Raw genomic sequence first — 23,571 nt, forward strand, 5'->3', positions numbered from 1 at the left:
TCAATGTGTATTTATTTAATGTCCATCTTTCGTTCCTTGTCAGATGGTAAAAAGGTAATAAGCAATAAGATAAACATAAACAATAACATGCACATGTGTTGTTTTAATCTCTTCCTTATAGGATATATTTCAGAAACATAGAAATGCATCTTTTTAAATTAATTGTGCATTAATTAATCTTTGCACACGCCCTTGTTATACTGTAGGCCAACATAGTTTCCAAAGAGCACCATAATGTAACATCAGGAAGTGGAACTACTGTACTCCAATGAAGAGGGGACAAGTATATAAATGGTTTCAAAAGTTGTTTATTGAAAGACAATACTGAGAAAAATCCACAAACCATTACTCATGTAGGACAGAAAAAAAAGAAACGCTTTATTCACTGTATAAAAAGGGAGTTTTTTTTGTAACACATTGGAAGACGAGCTAATCAGTCCCATATATTACAAAAGAAGGGTGTTCAAGATTAACAAGCAAATACAGTATTCATCACAAAACACAGACGACACCTGCGGTTCATGTGTTCTACCCGATGTGCAAAAGCAAACATGGCTGACTCAATGGTTCATGTCAGAGATTGTAAACTAACTTCAAGTCTGGATTATTGACAAGAACACTAAAAACCCTGATTGGAAATTACATGATGGCTGTGACGTAGGATATTAATACTGCACTGTGATTTTAGTCATGGTTACTTACTCACTAGTAATTATCAGGTAAGAAAAATTAGCTCATTTAGGTGAGAAATATCTGTAAACTAACAAAGGTAATTATTCAAAGTTTAAATTCACCCCCCCCCCCCAAAAAAAAAAAGAAAAGAAAGGAAACAATCAGGTGTGAAGTACAAAGGCCCCTCTAAGAACTCCAAGAAGGAGGCGGTTTGGCTTTTAATGCATAACAAAAAAACATCTCATTTACCTCTATCCCTTACATTAAGACTACTATTAGACTACTTAATCATAACACATTCCTTAATCCAACTTGTACAAAAGCAGTTATACATAATCATGTTAAATTAGATTGTGTTATATCCTTGGCTAGCAAAGAAAAGAACGTCATGTTTTTGTTATAAGAAATTCCAGTTCATCGAAAAACATGAACACTGGTGACCCTGTTGTATCCTCAGTGTGGTTTTTGCTGTAAAAGGCTTGTGTGTGTGTGTGTGTGTGTGTGTGTGTGTGTGTGTGTGTGTGTGTGTGTGTGTGTGTGTGTGTGTGTGTGTGTGTGTGTGTGTGTGTGTGTGTGTGTGTGTGTGTGTGTGTGTGTGTGTGTGTGTGTGTGTGTCAGGAAGACATTTCTTTTCAGATGCATGGTGTTCAATGAGTAAATTAGCAGTGTCCCCCCCGTGTTACATCTTTTAAAGACACATTGTGAGTAAGCGTGCTCATATGATTGGCAAATAGAAAAACAAAGTAAGCAGTGGTCCACTGTGGAGGTAAGTGTGCACACAGATAACAACTTTGTATGCAGTGGTTGACAACCTGGTATCTTGAGATAAAAAATAACAGACTTGGGAGCAAGTGGAATGCATTAACACCTCGGAGTGTATTATCATGCTTACACCAAGGCCACCATCCACATATAGAAGTAGAAAAAGAAGATAAGATTTCATTATTCTTTTAGGTGAGTGTAACTGCTGATGTAGCATAAACCAGAAGTATTATTGCTATGACTGTTTCATTCACCTTGCACCTGAAAGAGGCTTTACCTGTAATACATGACTGTGTTCATATTTCCTACATCTATACTTTTGTGTTTTTTTACATAATTTTGCAGTCTACAATGTTAAATGAATCCCAGATTGATTTCTGTTATTTTTGAGAATTACAGTTTAAAGTAATACGAGATTAAATTTCATGCAGTCACGTTAAAAGTTAAACACCACTGAGACAACAGGACATTTCAACTTCCAAACCGTAACAGATATTTTTGACACATACCCATATCGAGAGGTGTTACACTTTTAGTGATTTGTTTTCCCCAGTATCATTTATATGTTTACATCCTACAGTATTCATTGTGCGTGCAGAGGATGTTTTGATTGGCACCCTCACTGACACAGACGATAGCGGAACCTGACGTTTGATTTGTTGTCTGCTCTCCACTGTTGGCACCGAGATTAAACCAAAGGCAAGAAGGCGTCCTCTTTAGTCATCCTGCAGGACGCAACAGTCACAGTTAGCTCAAGGGACTATAGACATGTTTGAAATTAGCATAACTTCTGGGGTCCTTAGGGTCTCTGTGTATTACTCAAAACCATTTTTAGAAATGTGCAGAAAAATGTATGGTTCCAAATCTGGTAAAGTCTAAAGTATGTATTTTTGTTTTCATGAAGTAGAGAGTACACTAAAAACTTTATTTAAAAATCACATGTAATCACATAAACAGTTTAATCTGGCAGCAGATTTTTCTCTCCACATCCGTTTCCATCACATTCACTCACCCACTCATCCTCGTCCACCCCCTCAAAGGATTCCTGTGGCAGCGGGTCGTCCATGTTGCCCAGCTTAGCCACCATGGCACTGAGCAGCTGTGGAACATACACACATATTCAGTGTTATATCAGGCAAACATAGTTATTTTAATTTAGAGTTTCCTGGATGATAAAAGTTGAACAGTGCTGCAGCTCCTCCTCACCTCGTCTTTCTTCTGCTCGTCAGTCTTCTCCTCCAGGTAAACAGAGGAGGGAAGGTATTTTCTGACTGGAGCCTCTTTAGGTGCCTCACTCACTGAAGCGACAAGAAAAACACCACAGCAATAAAAAAAGAGAAAAATACAAAAACATAATTGTTACTGAGTTGGTTGTGTTGTCATCTGTGTCTGCACCTGGCGTCATGTCTTTCGGCTTGAGGCTCATCTTCCTGTGTTTGCCGTTGATGCCTGACAGCCAGGCGGAGGCAGACAGAGCGGGCTCCCAACACACGGCTGTGTCTGGGAACAAGTCATCCTGGAAAAACTCTTTCTGGATACCCAGAGACACACACAAGAAAGTTATCCAATATACAGTCATCTATTTGACAGAATAATAAGAAGGAAGGTATGAAGTGTTCATTTGTGCCCACTAGGTGGTGCAGTCAGCTCACCTTGACACGTGGCACCCTGAAGGCCACAGGCTCTATGGTTGATTTGGTGAGCATTAGTCCTACAGCGATCTCCACATCACGCACATTGCACTCCGTCTTGGGAAGAAAGCCCAAGCCCTGCAGACAGAACACAAACAGGAAGTGATTCACAAAGATGGCACAGCTTTCAAAGAAAACTGCTCTAGCTTTTTCATTTGTGTGCATGATGTGTATAGTGAATTATTCATTTCAATATGAAAACTCAATGGAAAAGCTCAGCACAGTACCTTATGTGGCTCAGGAGAGTTGAAGCTGCTGCAGTCCATGAAGTATGGACTTTCAGGGACAACCTCATAAATGTGAACTCTGGTATCACCCTACAAAACAAATGACACACACATTAAGATTTGCTTTCATTTTGCCTCTCAGCTTTTGTTCAAACAAAACTTCTGCAACTGTACTGAGTGCTGATCAAGTGCTCTGAATCGATTTTCAGCTCTGTATGTCTTCTGTCTTATAATCAAAAAACAAAACCATGCAACAATGTTATTTAGGCCATACTTTTACGAGCATAAGAAACATTTAAATATATCTGTTCCTTTCATGTTTTCAAGTAGTATATATGCCTTACTTTTCCGGTGAGGATGACCACACTGGTGTCCGGGTCGTAGAAAGGGATGAGTGTAGAGGGGGAGACGTCTATAGAAGTGGTGGCTAAGGCTCCAGATGACAGGGAGTCAGGGGAGTACAGGTAGAGTCCTCTCTCACTGCGGCTGCAGAAATATGAGAAGAAAGAGTCAGCTAGGAGACTGACTAAGTGCTGCTCTGATACCACTGACTCTGCTCCATACATGATTCAGGTGTTTCTCTGCTTAAGTACACTTTAATGAGTCGTCGCCGTGTTCAGTACCTGTCAAATCCTGACACCAACAGGTACTTGCCCTCACACACCCACACAACACGAGCTCCCCTGTGGCCCTCGGGACCCGGGCCCTCCTAGAAAACAGAGAAGAGCAAGTGTGTGTGAGACTGAATTTTACACTTAGTTCATGAACTAAAAAAGGACTTACATTTTTGTGAACACTAATTCATAGCTTCCTGTTGAAACTAATTTTTTTTTAAATCTTAACTCTCATAGTTTCTTTAAAAGTGTTCAGTTTAATTAAATGAATTAAAGTTTGTCAATCAGTTGGTTTTAGTTTTTAAGTTTCATGTATGTTTCGTTTTTTGTAAATATTACAATCCATATCTCAGCTTTGTTTAAACTGTACCCTCTAATATATTCTAACATGATATACACACCTGCACCGGTGCAGTGGACTTGCGGGGGTCATAGACGCGAACTTTCCCATCTTTGCACACTGTGGCCAGGAGCTTTCCATCCGGACTCCATGCCATGCCAAAGATCTGAATATCATCCACATGAGGGGACAAAAAAGAGGAACATTAAAGAGAATCCTCAGGGGGTTGGAAAAGCTAGAGCTGATATATTCAATCCAATACGTTCAAGAAAGAAACTCAAATCTGCTATGAAAACATCTACAATCTTTGATATTTCAGTTGTTGAGTAAGATGTGGATCTTTGTCACACACCTGGTCCTCGTGTCCGGTGAGGTTGTTGACCTGATCGCCACTCTCCAGGTTCCACAGTCTGACTGTGAGATCGTAGGATGAAGACACCAGGAGCCCGCTGGCCAGAGGGTGGAACTTGATGGAGTAAATCTTCTCTGTGTGGCCTACAAGCAGGGGGTCATAATGGCTGTCAATCAACTTGTATTTCACTTTGTTGATGAAAACTAACTTCATCATGTTGGTCCTGTCCTACCTTGCAAAATGAGGTCGGGCTCAGTCAGCATCTCCGTCAGCCCCCCCTCTGGTACCTGCCACACCCGGATCTTTGCATCATCTCCAGCTAGTAAAGACAGAGAGGCAGATAGATCCACGTTAAATAACACTTACACAATACCATAAACATACAGCTAGAAATACTCCCACCTCCACAGTTCATGTTACCACTTACCCACAGCAAGCTGGTGTGAGTCGAAGGGGTCCCAGGAGAGGTCGACTACATTGACAGAGTTTTGGATGGTGGGCAGGGCCGTGGTTTGAAGTTTACCAGGCTGAGAGCGCTGAGGAGACGTGTCAAATAAGTCACTCACACACAGATCACAGTTTGTCTTATTTTCAAAAGTAACTGAAGCAAAGGGGGAAATTGAGACTTAAAACATGGAGACCAGCTGAAGTTTTTTTTAAAATCAGCATAACATACTCAGTTTATATTTTCTATATTCAGAGGACTTTGGACTTTATTTTTAAAGACTGAATCAATACTGATGACTCTTCTTTATGAGCTAAAAAAGCAAACAAGACCATCAGCTACTAGATTGAATATTTCTATGAAGTAATTTTAAATGTCTGTTACTGCCAAAACAGCCTTCATTTACAATTTCAGTCGAAACTTTATTTTGAAATTATTTTTGGGGAGATCTTTGCCTTGATGAGCTAGGACAGCTGAAGAGAGCCAGGTAACTTTTGTAGGTCAAATAGAGTCATCAGTGATAAATTGAGTCTCTTTTCATCACCAGTTCTCCTCACAGTATGTTTATTTTAACACATTATATTTAGTTTAACGTCAAGCTGCTCTTGTACCTCGAACACAGCGATCTGGCCCCCGGAGATGGCGAGTGGTACGGCCACACGTTCACCGTTGACGCAGAAGCCGTCACACTCGCCTGGTGTGGTCAGGTTGAGGTTTTGCACGTTGGTGATGTGCGTGTCCCGATGCATCACTGCACCCTGGATGTGACGGTACTTGGAGGTCGGCCCTGGATTAGAGATCAGTCTTTGTCACTCTAGAACCATTATTTAAAAATGTCAAATTAAATAGAGGTTTCAGGTGGATGTGTGTTCATACCTAGCATGCTCTGGATGGCCTTGGCACTCTGACTGGGACTGGGACTTGGGAGGAAGCCTGAGGAGAGGCCGGAGGTGGTGGAAGGAGAGCGAGATGGGGCGGCGCTGCTGCTGGGAGTGCTCAGAGGACTGCTGGAGGTGGAGAAGCCGTGTGCTGGATCCTGTGGAGCAGAAGGGTTGGTGTTAACAGATCACAAGGAAATCCTCCTAAAGATGCAGCGGTATCATTCTTCCTGGGGACACTAAACAATCCAAAAAATGTACTACAGATACGTCTCTAACCTCCTTGCTCCCCCCACTGGTCAGCTCCTTCTTGGCAGGCGTCTGTTTTGTTGGTGAAGCTTTCAGTTTGGGCTTTTTGTCTGGGTGGAGGCTGACTTTCTCCACCTGTGAACAGAAAGAGTGAGTTGATAGTATAAAACAGATTTTTAAGGTACAATGTTACCGGATAAACATGTTGAGAGTGCAGTGATGAAAGTTCACCTGCTTGTTCCCTCCCTGCCACCACTCCTCTGCAGACATGGCTGGAGTTGTGCCCACTGTGTCTGGGTAAAGATCGTCATGAAACTCTTGGCCTGAATGCTGGAGATATAAAAATGTGAACGCATGAAAACACACAATAAATAATAGAAAGTTATCTATCTGATGCGCTCTGACATGCCAGTATCTTGTGCATACACACACCTTGCGAGGGACTTGATAGCTGATTGGCACAATGCAGCCGTCTGTCAGCTGAAGCACGCGCATCACTTCACAGGACATGACATCCAATGCCAGCTTGGGTACCATGGCAACCCCTCGTGTTGAGGCGTCTGTCAGACAGTGGCTCACTACAGGAGAAAAAACAAAGAAGAGAAGGATCAGAGCCATGTTGGGAAAGCTGTTATTATATTATATATATAGATTCTAAAACAGACAGATTACAGATGAACAAGATTTACCTTGTGAGAGGAACGGCTCTGAGGAAGAAACTTCAAAGCAATCGACCACAGAGTCTCCCTGTGCAAGAAAAACATTTTCACATTTCATTATCAGCACAGGGGGGAGATAAGACTTTCACTGATGACAGCTGACCTTAAATTGACCTTAAGTCTAAGGACTGTGACGTCAAGGTAGCTGAATTTCTGATATGTGACAAAACAACGCAAAATGTTTGCGAACAATTTAGAACAACCATCATTAATAAACAAGACACTGGTAGTTGTTTAATTGGCATCACTGTTATTTTACTGTTAATAAACCCCACTGAATTTTCTGAACATCTATTTTGGGGCATTTTAGCCTTTATTAGACAGAACAGCTGAAGAGAGACAGGAATGGAAAGGAAATGATTCGAACCCACTGTCGCTGTGAATAAAATGATCAAAAACAGACATTAAATAACAGTCAGTGCAAACATTAAAAGCGCGATTTAAATTGAAATAATTGAGGTGATCATTAAAGTGTCCAACTAGAGGCTGACTCTTGGGACAGCTGTGCAGATGGGAAATGGAAAAAGGAAGATTAAGTCCAAGAGTCACTGTGTGCTAATAATGAGTAGATATTATAACTGTCATTTAATTGTTTGATAGCAGAAAACACAATTTTAACAAAATTAAATATTCAATATGAATTTCCTGTCCATAATGACGGTTATCATACAGTGTTACTAAACCTTTATGCCTGTAAAGTTGATTATTTAACCCTTTACTCTTCAATATTATAAATGAACCTAATCTTACCGTGCCGGCCAGAATCAGCAAACCAGTGTCTTCATCGAAAAGAGGAATCACTGACCTGAAAGCAAAGAAACAAGAGAGGGACAAAAACAGATTAAAATCATACTCTTAAACAGCACAGTGATGGAGTACCCATACTGTTAAAAAATAATTTCATTATACTTCTATGGGTTGAAGTTTAACAAAGAAGCCACTAGATGGAGCTATAGGCTCAATGTCAGAGCAGAACTCATCTGTACAGACAAGCTGCGCTGCTGCTCCCCGACCGATCTGTACTATCTGAAGATCAGGAGAAGAGTTTTTAAAAACTCCATCCAGCTTTGTTGAACATGTTAAACAAACTGAGTCAGACTCAGTTACATTCAGTCATTTATCTTCCTTAGTGCTTTGAACCTGCACAATGAAGCCAAAAATGATTTCTACCAAAGAAAAGCAGCAGAAATCCCATTAGGACTTATCGACAGAAAATAAATGTTCTCAACTGGATCAAGAAAAACAGACGACGATCAAATACAAATGTGAAATGTCTTTAATGCCTAGTCTAATCAGATTTTTTCCCCTGATCAATTGATGTATTGTAGTCAAGAAAAATTAGGAAATTGTGGAAACACCCTTCTGCATTTCCTAAAGCCAAAGGTGGAATGTTACAATGAGGTTTTGTCTGAAATCAGACAGATACTCTGTTTATTATCACTTTGACATTAACAGTAAACGCTCCCATTTGGTAAACCGCAAAAAGAGAATTATGCATTTTTTTCTTGAGAAAAAAACTTCATATAACAACATATTCGCTCTGACCCACACATGGTCACCTGCCTCCTAAGAAGATTGAGGAATTAGCAAAGTGAACAAGCTTTAATACAGAGGGGAAAGTACAGTTGGCTGTCGTAAACAAACCAAACAGGAAATCATGGCTTAGGCAGAACCGGGGCATTCTTGCACAAACACGAGCACGGCTGCCAACTCGCCCCAAATTTTCGACCTCCTTCATACTGTGGTCTCTCTCTTCATCAATGAGAGCTGTATGCTGAGGTTTTTTTTTTCCAGACAGGAAAAGAGTTTGAGCGAGTGGTGGCTGATCTAACCACTTCACATCACACACCACCGATAGACCCAGTGAAGTGGAGAGGCCGTTTCAGTGATTGGTTTATGATGATGACCTTGTGCAATGCTACTATTCTAGAAGAACACCACAACATGGACTGAGACTGACGTAATGCTCTCACTATGACAATATAATGACAGACTGAGTTTGGATATCTTGAGGAGCAGCAAAGAGTGACACATGACGGTTTGTGTACAAGTCTTAAGACTGACAGAGGAAGAGAGTGGTACTGTGTGTCAGCAGTGTGTTTGTATGAATGTGTGACACAAGAAGACTTGATCATTCATTCCCTTAAACGTGGCGGCCACGCGTCTGTGGTCACAATAACTCACATTCTTTTCTGGTGTTCACAATGGTTTCAGTCCAGTCCTTTGTGAAAGTAATTTGGCTTTTGGCAGATTTGCAGGAGAATAAAAGAAGGAGAAAAAAACTGAAAGCAATGATGACTGCAAAGGCGAAACAATACTTGATAAACTAACTTAGAAGGAGGCTGGTTGTATGCACATCATGCAGACACTGGGTAATCATACAGGCAGAAAGAAAGAGGAGACAAGCCCACACACACTTACTCAATAGCACAAAAAGTTGAATCACAACATTTTCACCAGAGCTCTTCTTCAGGTGATAGGCGCCCCATGCTCATAATTTAAATCACCAATAGGCTGATAGTGTATCAGTGCTATGTTGATTGTGGTATCTATATTTTGTACATTTTTTATATTTATTTATTTATTTAAATTGTGCACTGTGTGTTCTCTTTTGTTTGCAATCTCTTTGCTGCTGCAACACTGGAAATTTCCCCGTTGTGGGAAGAATAAAGGATTATCTTATCTTATCTTATAAACACTATGAGGGCAGGTGTGAGGTCAAACATTCAGAATGCTGTGAGGTGAATCATATTTATGAAAAAACCTCATTCTGCTATTAAAAAAGTGAACCTGCCAGAGGGAAATGGTCTAGAAGGAACTATTATCAAGTGTATTGAGACATACATAGATATGCAGAAGTATATGAGGAAACAGATAAGTAGTATTTGCACTTTCAATAGAAAGTTTGTGTTTCACAATGCAAGATGAGACGTCAAAAGGTCACAGTTAATGTGTGATTATTTTATATATGAGTTGTTTTAGTCAGCTGTGAATTCTGTTGATTCCATTGTCCAAAGCAGGGATTATCAATGATATATTTACTGTGTAGTGAGGCTAGTGGTGCAAGCTGAGAAAAAGGATTTTCTGTCAGTGTTTACTCTGAGCAATGTATGACTGGGAACATCAGCCTAACATTTCGATCAAAAGTATTGAACCCATGTTAGCGCTAATCTGTTATCAGAAGGCCTCTTTCCCTGTTTTCCGTTCTCTACTATCACCGTCTGGTTGAAATATTTATTATCTTGCCCATTTGTCTTTGGTGTTATCAACAACATGGTCCTGTATCTCCTCTTCTCTCTATTATACCTCTCTCCCCTCCTCTATCCAAGGCCTGTGAAGCCAGCGAGGGGCGGCCACGCTTCGTTAGGGGCGACTCTGTGTTCCCACGTCGGAGTCAGTCTGCAGGGAGTCGCGAAACACCTTCATTCCCACACCCCTCTGCTGTCCGTCTTCCTCTCTCTCCCTCCCTCCCTCCCTCCCTCACTCTCTCCTCTCCTATTCAACAACACCACAACCTTGCACCCCGCCGTCTCTTTGTGCCTCCAATTCCAGAACTATTTCCCCCAAATTGCCTTCACTTTCTCTGTGACCTTATCTCTGTTTTTCTCACAGCAAACGCACAACAAGTCAAACAGCCACATTACAGGAGTGGAGCTTTATCACTGATAATGACCTCTGTTTACTATCGCTTTCATGCTCCACCTCACCACCAGACCATTTTCCCACACAGAGAACACATACATGCATGCTTCTGCATATTTACACACACAGATGTACAAGCAAATACATGTGCTAATGATGCAGCGTAATGATGTGCATGTATGTGCACATGCATTAATAAGAGCAGTTACAGTTAAGCAGGGGTTAATTGTGGGAGCGAGTGGGCTTGTTGTGCAGATCAGGATCACATGGGGTGATTATGAATGAGAAGATAAACTATTACATGCCTCATTCATGCTCTTAGGAGAGGCTGTAAACAAAAGTGTGTGTGTGTGTGTGTGTGTGTGTGTGTGTGTGTGTGTGTGTGTGTGTGTGTGTGTGTGTGTGTGTGTGTGTGTGTACTACTGAACCCAGCCTGACACACTGATCAAGACATAAGCCCTTTTCAGTGCTGGGTGTGTGACTCGAGCAGGTTTATCCGCACACGCTCATGCTAATTAGTCATTGAGTCATGTATTGTTTTATGAGCTGGGGTGAAAGAAAAGAAAGGCAATTACAACTTTAAAGCTACAAGCAGCACTGAGTGAGCCTTTTGCACATCTACAGTAGTTGTTTGGCAGATTTCTGGTGTGCTGCAGTTAATTTGTCAAACCAGAATTTATTTTGAGTTCTCAACATTGAATGAAGGATTTAATTGTCACACACTGGGTCCACTATCCAGCACTCCAGGGAATATACACACATGGAAAGAACATTATGTTGCTGAAACGTCAAAGGCAGATCGCTGAGTTTACAATTTGTTAAAATGAAACCCTGTTTGCCACTAGAGCCGTGCTTCCTCTTCCATTAGGTAGTGGCATGTTGAAGATTTAATATTGGAAAGCAGATGTGTTCAGGTCGAGTCTCTTATCAATCATGTGAAATTTAGGGTCAGACTCAACATTGTGTTTAAGAGTTACAAAAACTTCTATTATATGGTTAGCCAGACCAACGGACAGGCTTCAATATACCGTAGTTTGTCATGTGACACATGCCCACCAAATCTTTTGCATGATGGTAGAATGTGGTACTTAATGCACTGTGTTAAAAAACTTGAAGTGGAGCTATTGAGCCATTTTAACAAATCTCTGGACCTGACACATCCAACCGTCCCTTATCTATATTGACCTGTTACGCATCACAGGCACCCTAGATAGGTTGTAAGTCTATCACTGGGCTGAGAAAAAGAGATACACAACCATAAACACACACACACACGCTCACTTCTACGGGCAATTTAGAGTAACCAATTAACCTAAGGAGCATGTCTTTGGACTGTGGGAGGCAGTCGGAGTAGCAGCGCGTGGAAGAAGAAAACATGTACGCTCCACACAGAATGTTTCCCGCTAGGATTGGAACCAGGAAGCCTCTTGCTCTGACAAGTGCTAACCACTGCATATGTGTCACTGTACCTTACAATAATGTACATTTTCATTGAATCTGTTGCATTTGCAAAGATTGACTTTAAAAGCATGTTTAGCAGCTCAAAAATGTTATTCATCAACACCAGAAAAATCCTAAAAAAAACAAAACAAAAGACTTTAAAGTGCTATTAAACTTCTATAATAGATCAAATATCTCCTCCTGGAGTGATTTCACTTCATGAAACAGCAGCCAAGTCTCACACTCTCAGCTCTCTCTGCACCCACTAACATCTCAACACCTTTCTAGCTCTTCTAACACTCAATGCAATAAGCGGCCACAAAATCCCCCTGGCCTCCGTCTGTCACTGGCTCTGTGCTCGTATCAGGAGTTTACACAAAACAGAGAGCGTAGAGAAGACACGCCTCCTCCCTCGTCTGCCATCGCTCTCTCACACAGACCCAAACACACATCAGAAAATGACCTTCTGCCTTTGACAGCAGCCTTCAGCACCAGCAGATATGATGGGTATATTACTGCACTCTGTGCATATCAGTATGAAAGAGTCTGAGTCAGTCCAGGTATATTATGATTATGAGAATGTGTTGTCATCTGATAATGTAAGAGATAGTGTAAATCAGTGGAATAACTGACTAATGGCGGGCCAGACAAATGGTCATGTGGATGACAGACAAACGCAGAAGAATGTGTGTTGCTGTGTGTGTTATTATGTGTGTGTGTGTGTGTGTGTGTGTGTGTGTAATTATGCATCAGCAGCTGGGGTTTTGTACGGAGTTCAACTACGCAAAAATGTTCAGGAGTAGGCACAAAATCTAATTTGATTTCAACATACACTCCTTACTGAAGCACTTTCACACACACAGATAAATTCTGTGTTATGAGAAAATACTGCACTATAGCAGGTATGTGCTCACAAGCGTGACAAATATGTCAAAGAAATGCTTCTATGGGTGCATATAGCTACGTCCAGATGCACTGATAGCATCACACACACACACAGTAGTGTATTATATACAGTATATAGGTGGAGCTAATGAAAGCAGCCTGCAGAGGTATAAGGTTATGGGTCGAGTTATGACCAGATCAGTATCAGTCAAAGGGACCTTTCTCTGCTCCCTGAGATCATGGCCTTAAGCTAGGCCAGCCTTCCTGTTTAAAACACAGCAGACAATAAGCTCCAGTCGACAGGTAGGAGCTGGCCACAGAGCGGAGGAGAAAGAGACAGGGGGTCTTTGAGGAATATGAAACCAAATAAATGCAGCTGGTTGCACACAGAATCAGTCTTTAGTTTTTCTATGATTGGATGCAGCTATGAAGAGATCCAAATAAATCACTTTGTTAGATTACAGAGATTGCAAACTACAATCCTTACAATTAAATGCATAACACCTTTTGTATTTCTGTGTTAAAACTATTGCATGTTAGTAAAACCTGCATTTACTTTCATTCTTTAATCTGTTTGCTATGTCTCGCTTTTAAAGAAATGTCCAACTCTTGAAGACATTGTTTACAGATCGAAAAGAGAAATTATCATTATTCGGTGATACAAACAGAACTGGCTTGACAACTACGGAGAATAAATATTTGGACCATATCTACAAGAACTCACGTTTCCATCCTAAAGTGTAGGTGAGGGGTTTGAATCACAAATCCCAGCATGGGAGATTCTCCAGTGTGGTAAACCAGTACTCATAGTCAAATTAGAGCTGTGATCCAGCTTCAAATGATTTGTATTCACTGTTCATTCTGTTTTCATTTCTTCCCCTCCTTCTTTTATCAGCTCACTGGTCATGTCATTCCAGTCAGTGGGAGTGAGCGAGCGGTCCACCATTATCACTGCGGGTGCAGGGTCTGCTGAACTGTGAACTGTCCATTTATCAGCCCTCCTGCCTGCAAACACTACGAGCCTGCAGCTTGTCAAGCTGTCCCTGCAGGCCTCTGCTGTCCCCTCTGCTTCAGACTGCAACTCCAGCTGCCAAGACCATAAACTAATGTTTGGATAAACACACAGAGTGTTGGGGACACAGAACAGTGGACGTGTTGTTGGGAGGCTGTGGGTCACTGATGGTGGAGTTTAAGTGTGAGAGTGACTTCAGTCATCAGCATACAGGTCAACTGACTTTCATCACATTTACTCTGACATCAAATTCAGATGAAGCTCCAGTCGTTACTGTTAAAACTCTAGTGGAAACATTTTAAACATGAACAAATCATAAAGTTAAATTATTGGAAAAGAACTTCTTAAAAATGGGTTTGCACAGATAGGTATCGATGTTGACAGAGATACGGTCATGTTGTTGCCACATTATTCCATTAGCCTTCAAAATATAACTATTTATTTTATTTTCATAGCAATAAAAGCAGGACTAAGAGTCTGCAGCCATGCTAGAAACTTGTGAGACTACAGGGATGCATTGAGCTCAAAGTTTAAGTCAGCATGCCGACATGCTATTGTCTAGCAGGTCAAATGTAAACAGCACTTTGAATTCTCTTCATTGTTTCTGCCTCTTTTAGGTGCTTACATCATCTGAAATCTTTGGTCCTTTAGGTCTCAACTCATGTTGTCGGGTTCTCATGGTGGGTCATGTGATGGTTGGATTCAATATTTTTGTTGAGTTCTTTTGCTGTTTTTTTGTTATTTTCTTGCTGTTCTACTTTTTTTTTGTCTTTTTGTTATTTTTATGCTTCTGTTGTAAGTCAAAGCACTTCGTAAACCTTTAAAAAAGATTAGATAGAACAGCTGAAGAGAGAGGAAATGTTGGGGGAAGAGAATGGGGCATGACATGCAGCAAAGGGCAGAGGTCAGATTCAAACCCACGCCCGCCATGAGATCCATTGCCTCTGTACATGAGGGTCGCGTCACAACAGCTGGGCTATCTGCGCCCACGTTTCTATTATTGTCATTATTAAACAATGATCTCTACCATAGTTTAGCATGTTAACATTCACATTTACAAATTAGCACCAAACACAACTTACAACTGAGGCAAAAGGAAATGTATTTCTGTTGTCTTTTCCATGCAAAAGTCCTCATGATGGTGCTCCATGAAAAGTAAAGGTTGATACTGTTCATGTTTAACTATAGAATAGTGCAGTTGCCATATATACCAAATTTTATGATAGCTGATCAAAAGGGTGGTTAAGAGTTTTCACCAAAAACAAAAAAAAAAAAAACCTTATTTGAAGTTTCCACTTGAGGAATAATCTGAGGATCATCACGTCCTTTGTATGTTTCCTCTTTGGACCTCTGAAGTCTGCAGGTTGTCACTAAATGACTTTATCACTTCATTTTCAGAAACATTATGGGCTGACCTTTTTCCCTCCACGCATCAACACAATAAACTGCAGATTAAAACTGTGTTTGTTCTGTTGTCGTATAAAATTCATCAGTAAAAATATGTGCTATGATGAGCAGTTAGCTGTAACTAAGCAGCTGTGTGTCCCCTCTCAAAGTATGACCATATAAGCACATGCTTTTTCATCGATGCTTTTATTTCCTTAATCACAGTCTGATGATGACAGTTCATATGACCAGCAGATTATCGGTTTGTTCTTTTGATGACCCCGGCCCTCTTCCTGTCTCTATTGTCTGCTGTGACAGAACATACTCTTTCTGTTTCGCTGTTATTGCTCTTGTGTAGGGGAGTTAGACACAGCTAATGGTTTTATGCACACTTACGCTGCAGGTCCATGGGTGTTCACATCACACTGACAAAGGGAGGACTGGGGTGGAATAATCCACCGGTGATTAAATGGGATTCATAACAACACTGGACTTTAACAGCTGTCTCCAGGATGGTAAATCCTTGGTTTCTTTCGAGTATTCTGCAAATATGTGAAACAAAAAGAAAAAAGGAAACAGTTTCCATGAGGGATAAATGAGTATTTCAGAGGATTTTGGAAAAGGTTCTTGTAAAAAAAGCAGGCAAAGGTTTGGCAACAATCAGTCCATTCAAACGTTGATGGTTAACAATCTAACTAAAAAGACCTTAGTGTGGTGAAAAGTGGAGTAAATAAACAATATATCACAGCAGATGAACTCTGTCACCTTTATGAACTCACAATCATCACAGATGAATCAAAGCTCTACACTCGTGCTGTCTCTTTGTGTATAAATGTTTTCATTAGCAGCATCAGAGCTCCAAAGCACCAACCACAGAATCCAAACCACAGGGTCACAGTGAGGGCAACTCCAATCTCAGGTTTCAGCTCACAATGGTAGAAAGCTGCGTTTCCAATTCATTTGACTGTCTTCATTTAAAGCTGTCTCAGTTCATTTGACTTACAGGAGGGGACCGGATTTCAGAACGGGTCCTACAGAGCCTGATTTAAATATGTCTCTCTCCTCTCTCTGGACACAGCTAGGACAAAAGAATGATCTCTTGTTTGACTCAGTTTGTATCGTTCATGTGTTTTCAGTATAAGGCAAGCAGATCTGAAAAGAATAACTAGAGGACATATACATGTCCAAGAAGGAAATCAGCCTTGATTTAAGGCATTTCCAGAATCCTCAAAGTCTCTTTTAATCATCTGAATAACACGTATTTCCCCTCCCACTGAAGTAATATTCTTTTAACTCTTTCTGTGTAAAATTTGGACCGTTTTTGCTAATAAAGGGTGCACCTGATGTGATCAATCAGAAACATAGAAACACTTCCTTTCAGTGTGAAAATAATTGTAACTTAATGCAGAAAAACAAAATATTTGATAAAATATTTAGGGTGGCTGCAGTTCAGAAGGCAGAGCTGATTGTCCTTTGCTTTAAAAAAAAACAAACAATAATGATTTAACCCAACTTTCTCCTGTCTGAATGTCAAAAAGTCCTTGAATCAAATTAGACGACGGTCAGGCTAGCATCCTACATGCAGTCAGTGCACGATTGGGCTGCTTAAACCTTGCACCAATAGAAGAGATCTGATGAAATGTTTACCATTGGTTGAAAACTTATGAATAGTAAAGCATTCACATTTTAATCTATTTTTGTGGCTTTGGTTAGTTAAGAGAACTTCAACTTTGAAAAAGCAAAAAAATCTTTAAGTACCCCGTGTTTAAAAATGATACGATCTCCATTACTTTAGTTATCAATAGTTTTAAAAAGTACAGGGGAAAAAGAGCTTCAGCCAAATTATGTTTAACCAAGAGCTGCCAAAAGCTAAAGAGAGACAGCACAGGCTACATTGCACAAAGTTTCAGTACCGAAACGTTGCCAACATTTTTGTGCAACGGGGGGAGTTTGCAAGAGTTTGCCTGAATTCTTCTGCCACTAAAAACAAGAAATTAACAAATATTATTTTGGGCCTAGGACTAATTTTTTTGATTTTGCTATCTCATTTTAAAAGTCATGTATAGTGACAGTAGGGTTCAAATTCAAATAGTCTTTGTTCAGTAAGTCTGCTTAGATTGGCGTAAGTCTTGAGAAGAGCTGATCCTTTGCTCTGTGGGTTGTATGAAATAACAAAAGAGAAGCGGTACCCACTATGAACACTGTAGGTTCTTATGTGGTCTTCACAGCTAAAACACAGCTCTGCTTGCGGTGGTCCTGAATGCAAATCTAAGCCATGATAAGTTCAAGGATCCTCAGCAGGTGTCCAAGTCAAGCTGCACAGCCCCTTGCCCAGCAGTGAAATGTACTTAAGTGGGACATACTTTCTCTGCTCGGTTTGAGTGTTCTGTTGCCAGTGTGTGTGTATTTAATAAAAGTGTTGGTATGCCTGCCTAGCTACCTTCAGTAGCCAGTTCATTAGAAGGGAATTAGAGTTGACGCACTCAATCCTGAGAGAGAAAGAAAAGCCAGGATTGTTGGTGGAGGGGGCCAGCTGTGGCCGCGTCTTGAGCCCCAGTGATGAGCCTCTTAGATAGGCTGCCAAGCGGCTGCTCTACCCTCTTTCTTTGCTTCACCGGGCCCTGTCCGCTGGCCCCTGACAGGCACACACACGTGTGCATACACACATGCTCAGGATTTAATTAAACGTATTCAGAACCATGTCAACAGGTCTACAGTGACCTCTCCAACACCCCTCACACACTCCCAATTCCACATACGACCACATGCAACGATGCCAAAGTGGAAAAATGTAACCGCTTCAGCAGTAATCCTCCTCCTCTCCTCCAGAAAGGGAATAGCACTCCATAGCCGTTCCAGCTTGTCATCAGTACAGCTTCATCTCCACATTGACACAAGCAGAATAAAGGCTGCACATCTCTCAGTTTATCCCGCTCTGCTGGAGGAACCAGTGAGCCCACAACAAGACAGTCCTTCAACGCCAGCCACATGTCAGATCAATGCAGAGTATCAAGAATGGGAATGAAAAACAACCTCACGATATAAAAGACACTTAAGAGACATGTCAGGACAACTTAGCACACAGTGAAGTACGACCACATGATGGACACGCAGCTGTTTTGCATAATGTTGGCTTGATGAAATGAAAACCACAATCTTTATGTTTACAAGAGGAGACACAGAAGAGAGAAAACCAGGGCAGCAAATAATCTCTAAGAACAATTAAACATTAGCTGTGCTGCTTATCCATATTAAAAATGTATCTTAAATCACAAATATTCATGTCTGCACACACGCAACAACAACAAACACTCAGGAGGGTCTATAAAGACTTGGTTAACTGGTCCAGACAAGCTGAGCTATAAAGCAGCCAGGTCTCAGGTCATAAAGATGCTCGACACCCTGCGCTGCTCTGCAGACCGGGGATGGGGGGTGAGGGGGTTAAAAGGGGGATGTGGCGGGGGTGGGATTGTTGTTGGATGTGGGTGGGCATGGGAGTGAAGTGGAGGTAAGAGTGTGACGGTACAACAGGGGAACATAAATCTTATATTCCACAAAAAGAAGATGTCTTTAGGGACGCTGACAAAAAAAAATAAATTTGAATTGGTTTGTGTTTGTGTTTACGTCTGTTCTGTAGGAGGTGTGTCTGTGAAGTGCTGGTGGCTGCCTGTTGACGACTGCAAAGCCCAGGAAGAGATGCGTTCCGCGTTAACCCTGGGGTTCAGCATCAAGGGCCCGGGCAAGATGACCATTAAATGACCTGTCAGCGTGGGCCTGGGAACCAATCACCAGCCTTAAATACCTCAGAGGAGAGAAGAGAGAGGAAGTAAGGGCTCAGACCACGCGGAGAAAAGAGTAGAGGGTCACGACCGAAACGACCCTCTCTGCTGTTAGGCCAGCGGAGAAAAGGTTGGTTTCTCGTCACAGTTGCATTGTAAACGCCAGACACAGACGGAGATACACGTGTTTAGAGGAAGTGAGAAAAGAGCGACTTGTTTTGAACTGTTGATGGATTATCCAGCATGTCATGGATGTTCTTAAACTATAAAACTCTACCATTGAGGTACAGAAACATTCAGCTAATACAACAAAGAAAAATGACCTAAAAGTCCAGAGGCATCTTTTATTTAGAAGAAAAAACAACATTAAAGCTCCTTTAAATTTTCATTTTGCATGGGTTTTGATGCCCCCTGTGGACAGAGCAGTACCTCTTATCTCTGTGCTTGTCATGTCCTGTACATGTGTAAGTAGTTTTCTGAAGAAAGATCTCCTCCAGCTTTATTCAAACACAAGTCACTGGGAGTATTTGCTGTCCAAAATGCAATGTCATTTACATAGACACCTACCCAGTGGCAGCAGTTATAAGCATTAAAAATAACTACATAGAAATGTTCAAACTTGTTGCTGATGGTTTCTCTGCATTTTTAGGTCATAAGGAAGCATCAACATTAATTTCATCCTGTTTTATAACTTGCTAAAAACTCCTCACAGGAACATTAAAAATACACTTTCAGTAATACATATAAGTACAAGCCTTGCTTTGTTGCAAGTTAGAGATGGACAGAAGACAGAGAAGGAGAGAATTCATTTGGAAGACTCAAATCCAGCACCTCATTACACCCAGAATCAAAAGCAAACAGATCATGTTAAACAGCCATGATGGAGACTGTGGAACCACACACTCACTTTCTGGACTTGCTGTAAGATAAATTATTTCTGGTATGGTATACATTCAGTTCTCTGCAAAATGTTGGGTTATGAAATCCTTCATCCATGTCTTGTTTTATTCATGGGACATAGGAAAAGGATCTGTGCGTGCAGGAAAACAAAACTTTTCCTCGCAGCTGCAAAGAAAGCGATCACAAAGAACTGGCTAATGACTGATGCACCGACTCACAAAAATATCTGTCCATCAGAGACAATATCCACATGATGGGAGGTCTAACCTACAGGTCGAAAAAGGAAGAAGAACCTTTTGCAAAAGGAGGAAATAGTTCACATATGAAACAAAACAAAAAGGCGATATAAGCAACAGATGATGTAGAAAAAATAAAATCCTGATCCACCCAGCAGGCTTTTTATTTGTTTGTGCCTTTTTGTCCTCTGCACCAAATCCTTTTACTCATGCTGAATATTTGTCCTGGCATTCTTTTTGATATATCGTTATTCGATAATAAAAGTAAAATGAATAACAGTGGAGAGAATCATGGGTAACTTTTCCATTTTCACTATTCCCATTCATTAACATACCGGTCTCTTCAGTTTTAAGTGTTTGAAAAGCAGCATCATTAAAGTCTTTTTTCTTTTACATGCATCCAGAAAACACAGGGATACAAAACAATCAAACCATTGATGATTGAATGAAACCATAACAGAACTAATGGAAAATACTTTTTAAGATGTAATATACAGTATATCAACTGATTTAATGGTAACTGGAAATCTTCATCATACTAAATCTGTATCAGTATCCAACCTTATAAATACCTCCATATCAATCCATTTATATCCAGAATGCAAACCACAAAATAGAGATCTCACGCTCTTGATATCATGACTTGCACAGCGATTTTGTGCATACCAGGAGTATAACTTCAAAGTAATGATCTTTTGTTTGGATTTGTCTTGGTGAACAAATAGAAGATAATGTCAGTCTTAGATGCACTGTGGTTTATTTTTCCTGTTGTGGAAAAGCCTCAGGTCCACACTGTTGCACACATTGAAACACCCATGAAGTCCACTTTGGTAAACACATCCACCAACAACAGGCTCAACGAATGACTTACTGCCCAGATGAAACCCGGTTCAGTTAATCAGACCTCAGTCGACCTCGGATATACTCCCTGCTAAAGGGTGACCAAGCGCCCGATGCTTTAGGATTTCAAAATAGAACTATGACAATCTGGATATTTACTGATAACATTTCTGGTAAATGTTGTTTAGGTCATTAGCCACAGTTCCCTTGAACAGTGGCAGTGTTTGACCTCATAGCAAAGCTCAGTCATTAAACGATCCAAAACATTTGCAGGCCTTGCCTTAACATGTATGACTGAGTTTGCATGACATTTCTTTATGGCCTGCCAAGACGGAATTATTGGAAATGCTAGAACCATTAAAACCCAGCAATTTATGGACAAAAAAAGAAGACTGTTTAATATTTGTTTTTCCTTCAAGTCTAAGTACATGTGTGCAAACGAGAGCGAGGGTCGACTGGAGAGAGGGAACGAGAAAAATAAAGGGAGAAACATAAACCCTAAAACAACTCTTTCAGACTCTCTTTTTTTTCCATTCCTGCTCAAGTAGAGCTACGAAAACATTCTTGAGGTGTTTAACAGAGCGCCTTTCATCGATCGTCGCTCGCACATGTTTTGACTCTGTGGTGTCTTCCAGTTCTGCTTTATCAGAGTCTGTTAACAGAGTTCATCAGAGCCTCTGAGTCTACCAGCCTGTGGGTCTCCAAGTGATTGGACTTATCTCTCTATGACACACACTTTGCCGGTTGTAACTGTGTCAGTACTTGCTCTTTCAGGTCAGTCTAACATGCGCACTTTATCACTCTTATCCCCTCAAATGATCTCTGTCATATCTCACGAGCAGGAATTCCACTCTGGCTGGATTCAAATCTTGTGTTTCCAAGAGTTGGAAAAAGAAAAAGGATTATTTTATTATGACAAGTGCAGTGCCTTAAGCGTCCACTTGAGGTTGGCCTTCAGACTAGACCATTCACTTTATTACACTTAAAGCTCCTGTGAGGAAATTTCAGTTTTGCAGCCCCTTGTGGACAAAGAGGCGCATCTAAGAATTTTTGCTATTTTTCCCTGCACTGTGTAAGTCGTGTTTTCTGACAACAACAAAAAAGAGCAATATGCTAAGAATCACTGTCTGAAACAGCCCCCCAGCAGTGGTTTGAAATCCACCATGTAGAAATAGTAAATCTTCACGCTGGGGGTCTCTTTTGCTTTTTTAGGTCATAACAAGGCATCAGTATTCATTTCAGTCTGTTTCATTACACGCTCAAAATTCCTCACAGGAGCTTTAATTCAAACTTCCTTGTGTGCTAACTGAAGAAGGAACTAAAGAAGTCCCTCTATGCAGCGTTCCTTAGACTTTGGATTTTCACATTTCTTGCAGTGTACACACAAGAAACATGAGAAGTTCCTCTGCTGCTGTTGTACAATAATCTAATCCCCTCTAGTTCTGCATTATGTTATAGATCCAACAACTTATTTTTGCAACATATCTTCAGCCTTAAGGTGGCCCCAGACCCTGGCCTCAACCTTTTCATTTTTCCTGTGTGGACGGACTATACATGAAAATATGTTTTACTGTTAGCAGGTCTGACGTATACCTACACTAAATCACCTGCTTTAATGACCGTAGCAGGGATACATACGGTGAAAAGCAATAAAAACCTCACAGAACAGAGCAGATTTAGTGTACGAGCGATGGTGAAAGACAGAGGGGAGGGGGAGGAAATGAAGGGAGAAAGAGGGTAGTAAAGAGATAAGATCACTTTCACATTCATAGAGTAAATCACAACAGCTATACATGTCTCCTCATACCTGTGCATGTCTGTGTGTGTGTGTGTGTGTGTGTGTGTGTGTGTGTGTGTGTGTGTGTTTACAAGAATGCTTTGAGCCTAATCCTGCTACATCTGGGTGAGTTATGGGACAGTTTGGAAAGAAAGAGAAAGTTAGAGATTGTTACAGAGAACCCTTAGCCTTGACCTGATAACATTGATGAGCTGCAACTGGTACGATGTGATCGACTCCCTTTACAGCCTCTTCTTTCTAACAACAACAACCCCTCCCCCCCCCAACAACCACATACACACATTTTTTTTTGTGAAGAGAGAAACCACAATTTGTGACCACCCATACAGAGTAACCATCACTAATGCAGAGTTTAGTATTCCAGTCATACAATGCCAACAACGCTGAAACATTTCAAGTGTGTAAACTTTACATTGTAAATAGAGGGGATTACAGGTCCGAGAGGAAGTCAAAAAATAATGCATTTCACAGGAATGAACACAAAGAAACACATCGTTTTTTAGATGAAGTGTCCTCTTTGTGCTGTAGCCTCCAACTCTCAACAATAAACAGTGCTGACCAGACGTTTACAAGCCCACATCCAGTCTCAGCTCGGGTACTTCTACCGCTGCATGACCAGGCAACTTTGAGCAAATTTGTTAACACAGCAGATGCACGCTCCTCTCTGCAGGATATGACTGAGTGGTGCTCAAGTTACACTCAAT

General features: G+C 40.9%; 1 protein-coding gene across 1 annotated transcript in view; it reads right to left on the reverse strand.

Moving 5' to 3' along the window:
* Positions 1–292: 292 nt before the first annotated feature.
* coro7 (coronin 7) overlaps positions 293–23,571 on the reverse strand; it is a 110,984-nt gene continuing 87,705 nt past the window's right edge. The window contains exons 10-28 of the mRNA XM_020647024.3: positions 7,700–7,754; positions 6,920–6,977; positions 6,663–6,808; positions 6,462–6,560; positions 6,261–6,365; positions 5,980–6,139; positions 5,715–5,890; positions 5,086–5,194; positions 4,891–4,977; positions 4,659–4,801; positions 4,368–4,472; positions 3,976–4,061; positions 3,697–3,838; positions 3,353–3,442; positions 3,087–3,203; positions 2,830–2,965; positions 2,641–2,732; positions 2,447–2,533; positions 293–2,159 (exon numbers count right to left, since the gene is read on the reverse strand). Of these exons, the coding sequence (XP_020502680.2) occupies positions 2,151–2,159; positions 2,447–2,533; positions 2,641–2,732; positions 2,830–2,965; positions 3,087–3,203; positions 3,353–3,442; positions 3,697–3,838; positions 3,976–4,061; positions 4,368–4,472; positions 4,659–4,801; positions 4,891–4,977; positions 5,086–5,194; positions 5,715–5,890; positions 5,980–6,139; positions 6,261–6,365; positions 6,462–6,560; positions 6,663–6,808; positions 6,920–6,977; positions 7,700–7,754 (2,002 nt within the window). The 3' untranslated portion in view covers positions 293–2,150. The remainder of the gene's footprint in view (positions 2,160–2,446; positions 2,534–2,640; positions 2,733–2,829; positions 2,966–3,086; positions 3,204–3,352; positions 3,443–3,696; positions 3,839–3,975; positions 4,062–4,367; positions 4,473–4,658; positions 4,802–4,890; positions 4,978–5,085; positions 5,195–5,714; positions 5,891–5,979; positions 6,140–6,260; positions 6,366–6,461; positions 6,561–6,662; positions 6,809–6,919; positions 6,978–7,699; positions 7,755–23,571) is intronic.

The sequence above is a fragment of the Labrus bergylta genome, chromosome 16 (assembly GCF_963930695.1).
Source record: "Labrus bergylta chromosome 16, fLabBer1.1, whole genome shotgun sequence".
NCBI classification, from domain to species: Eukaryota; Metazoa; Chordata; class Actinopteri; order Labriformes; family Labridae; genus Labrus; species Labrus bergylta.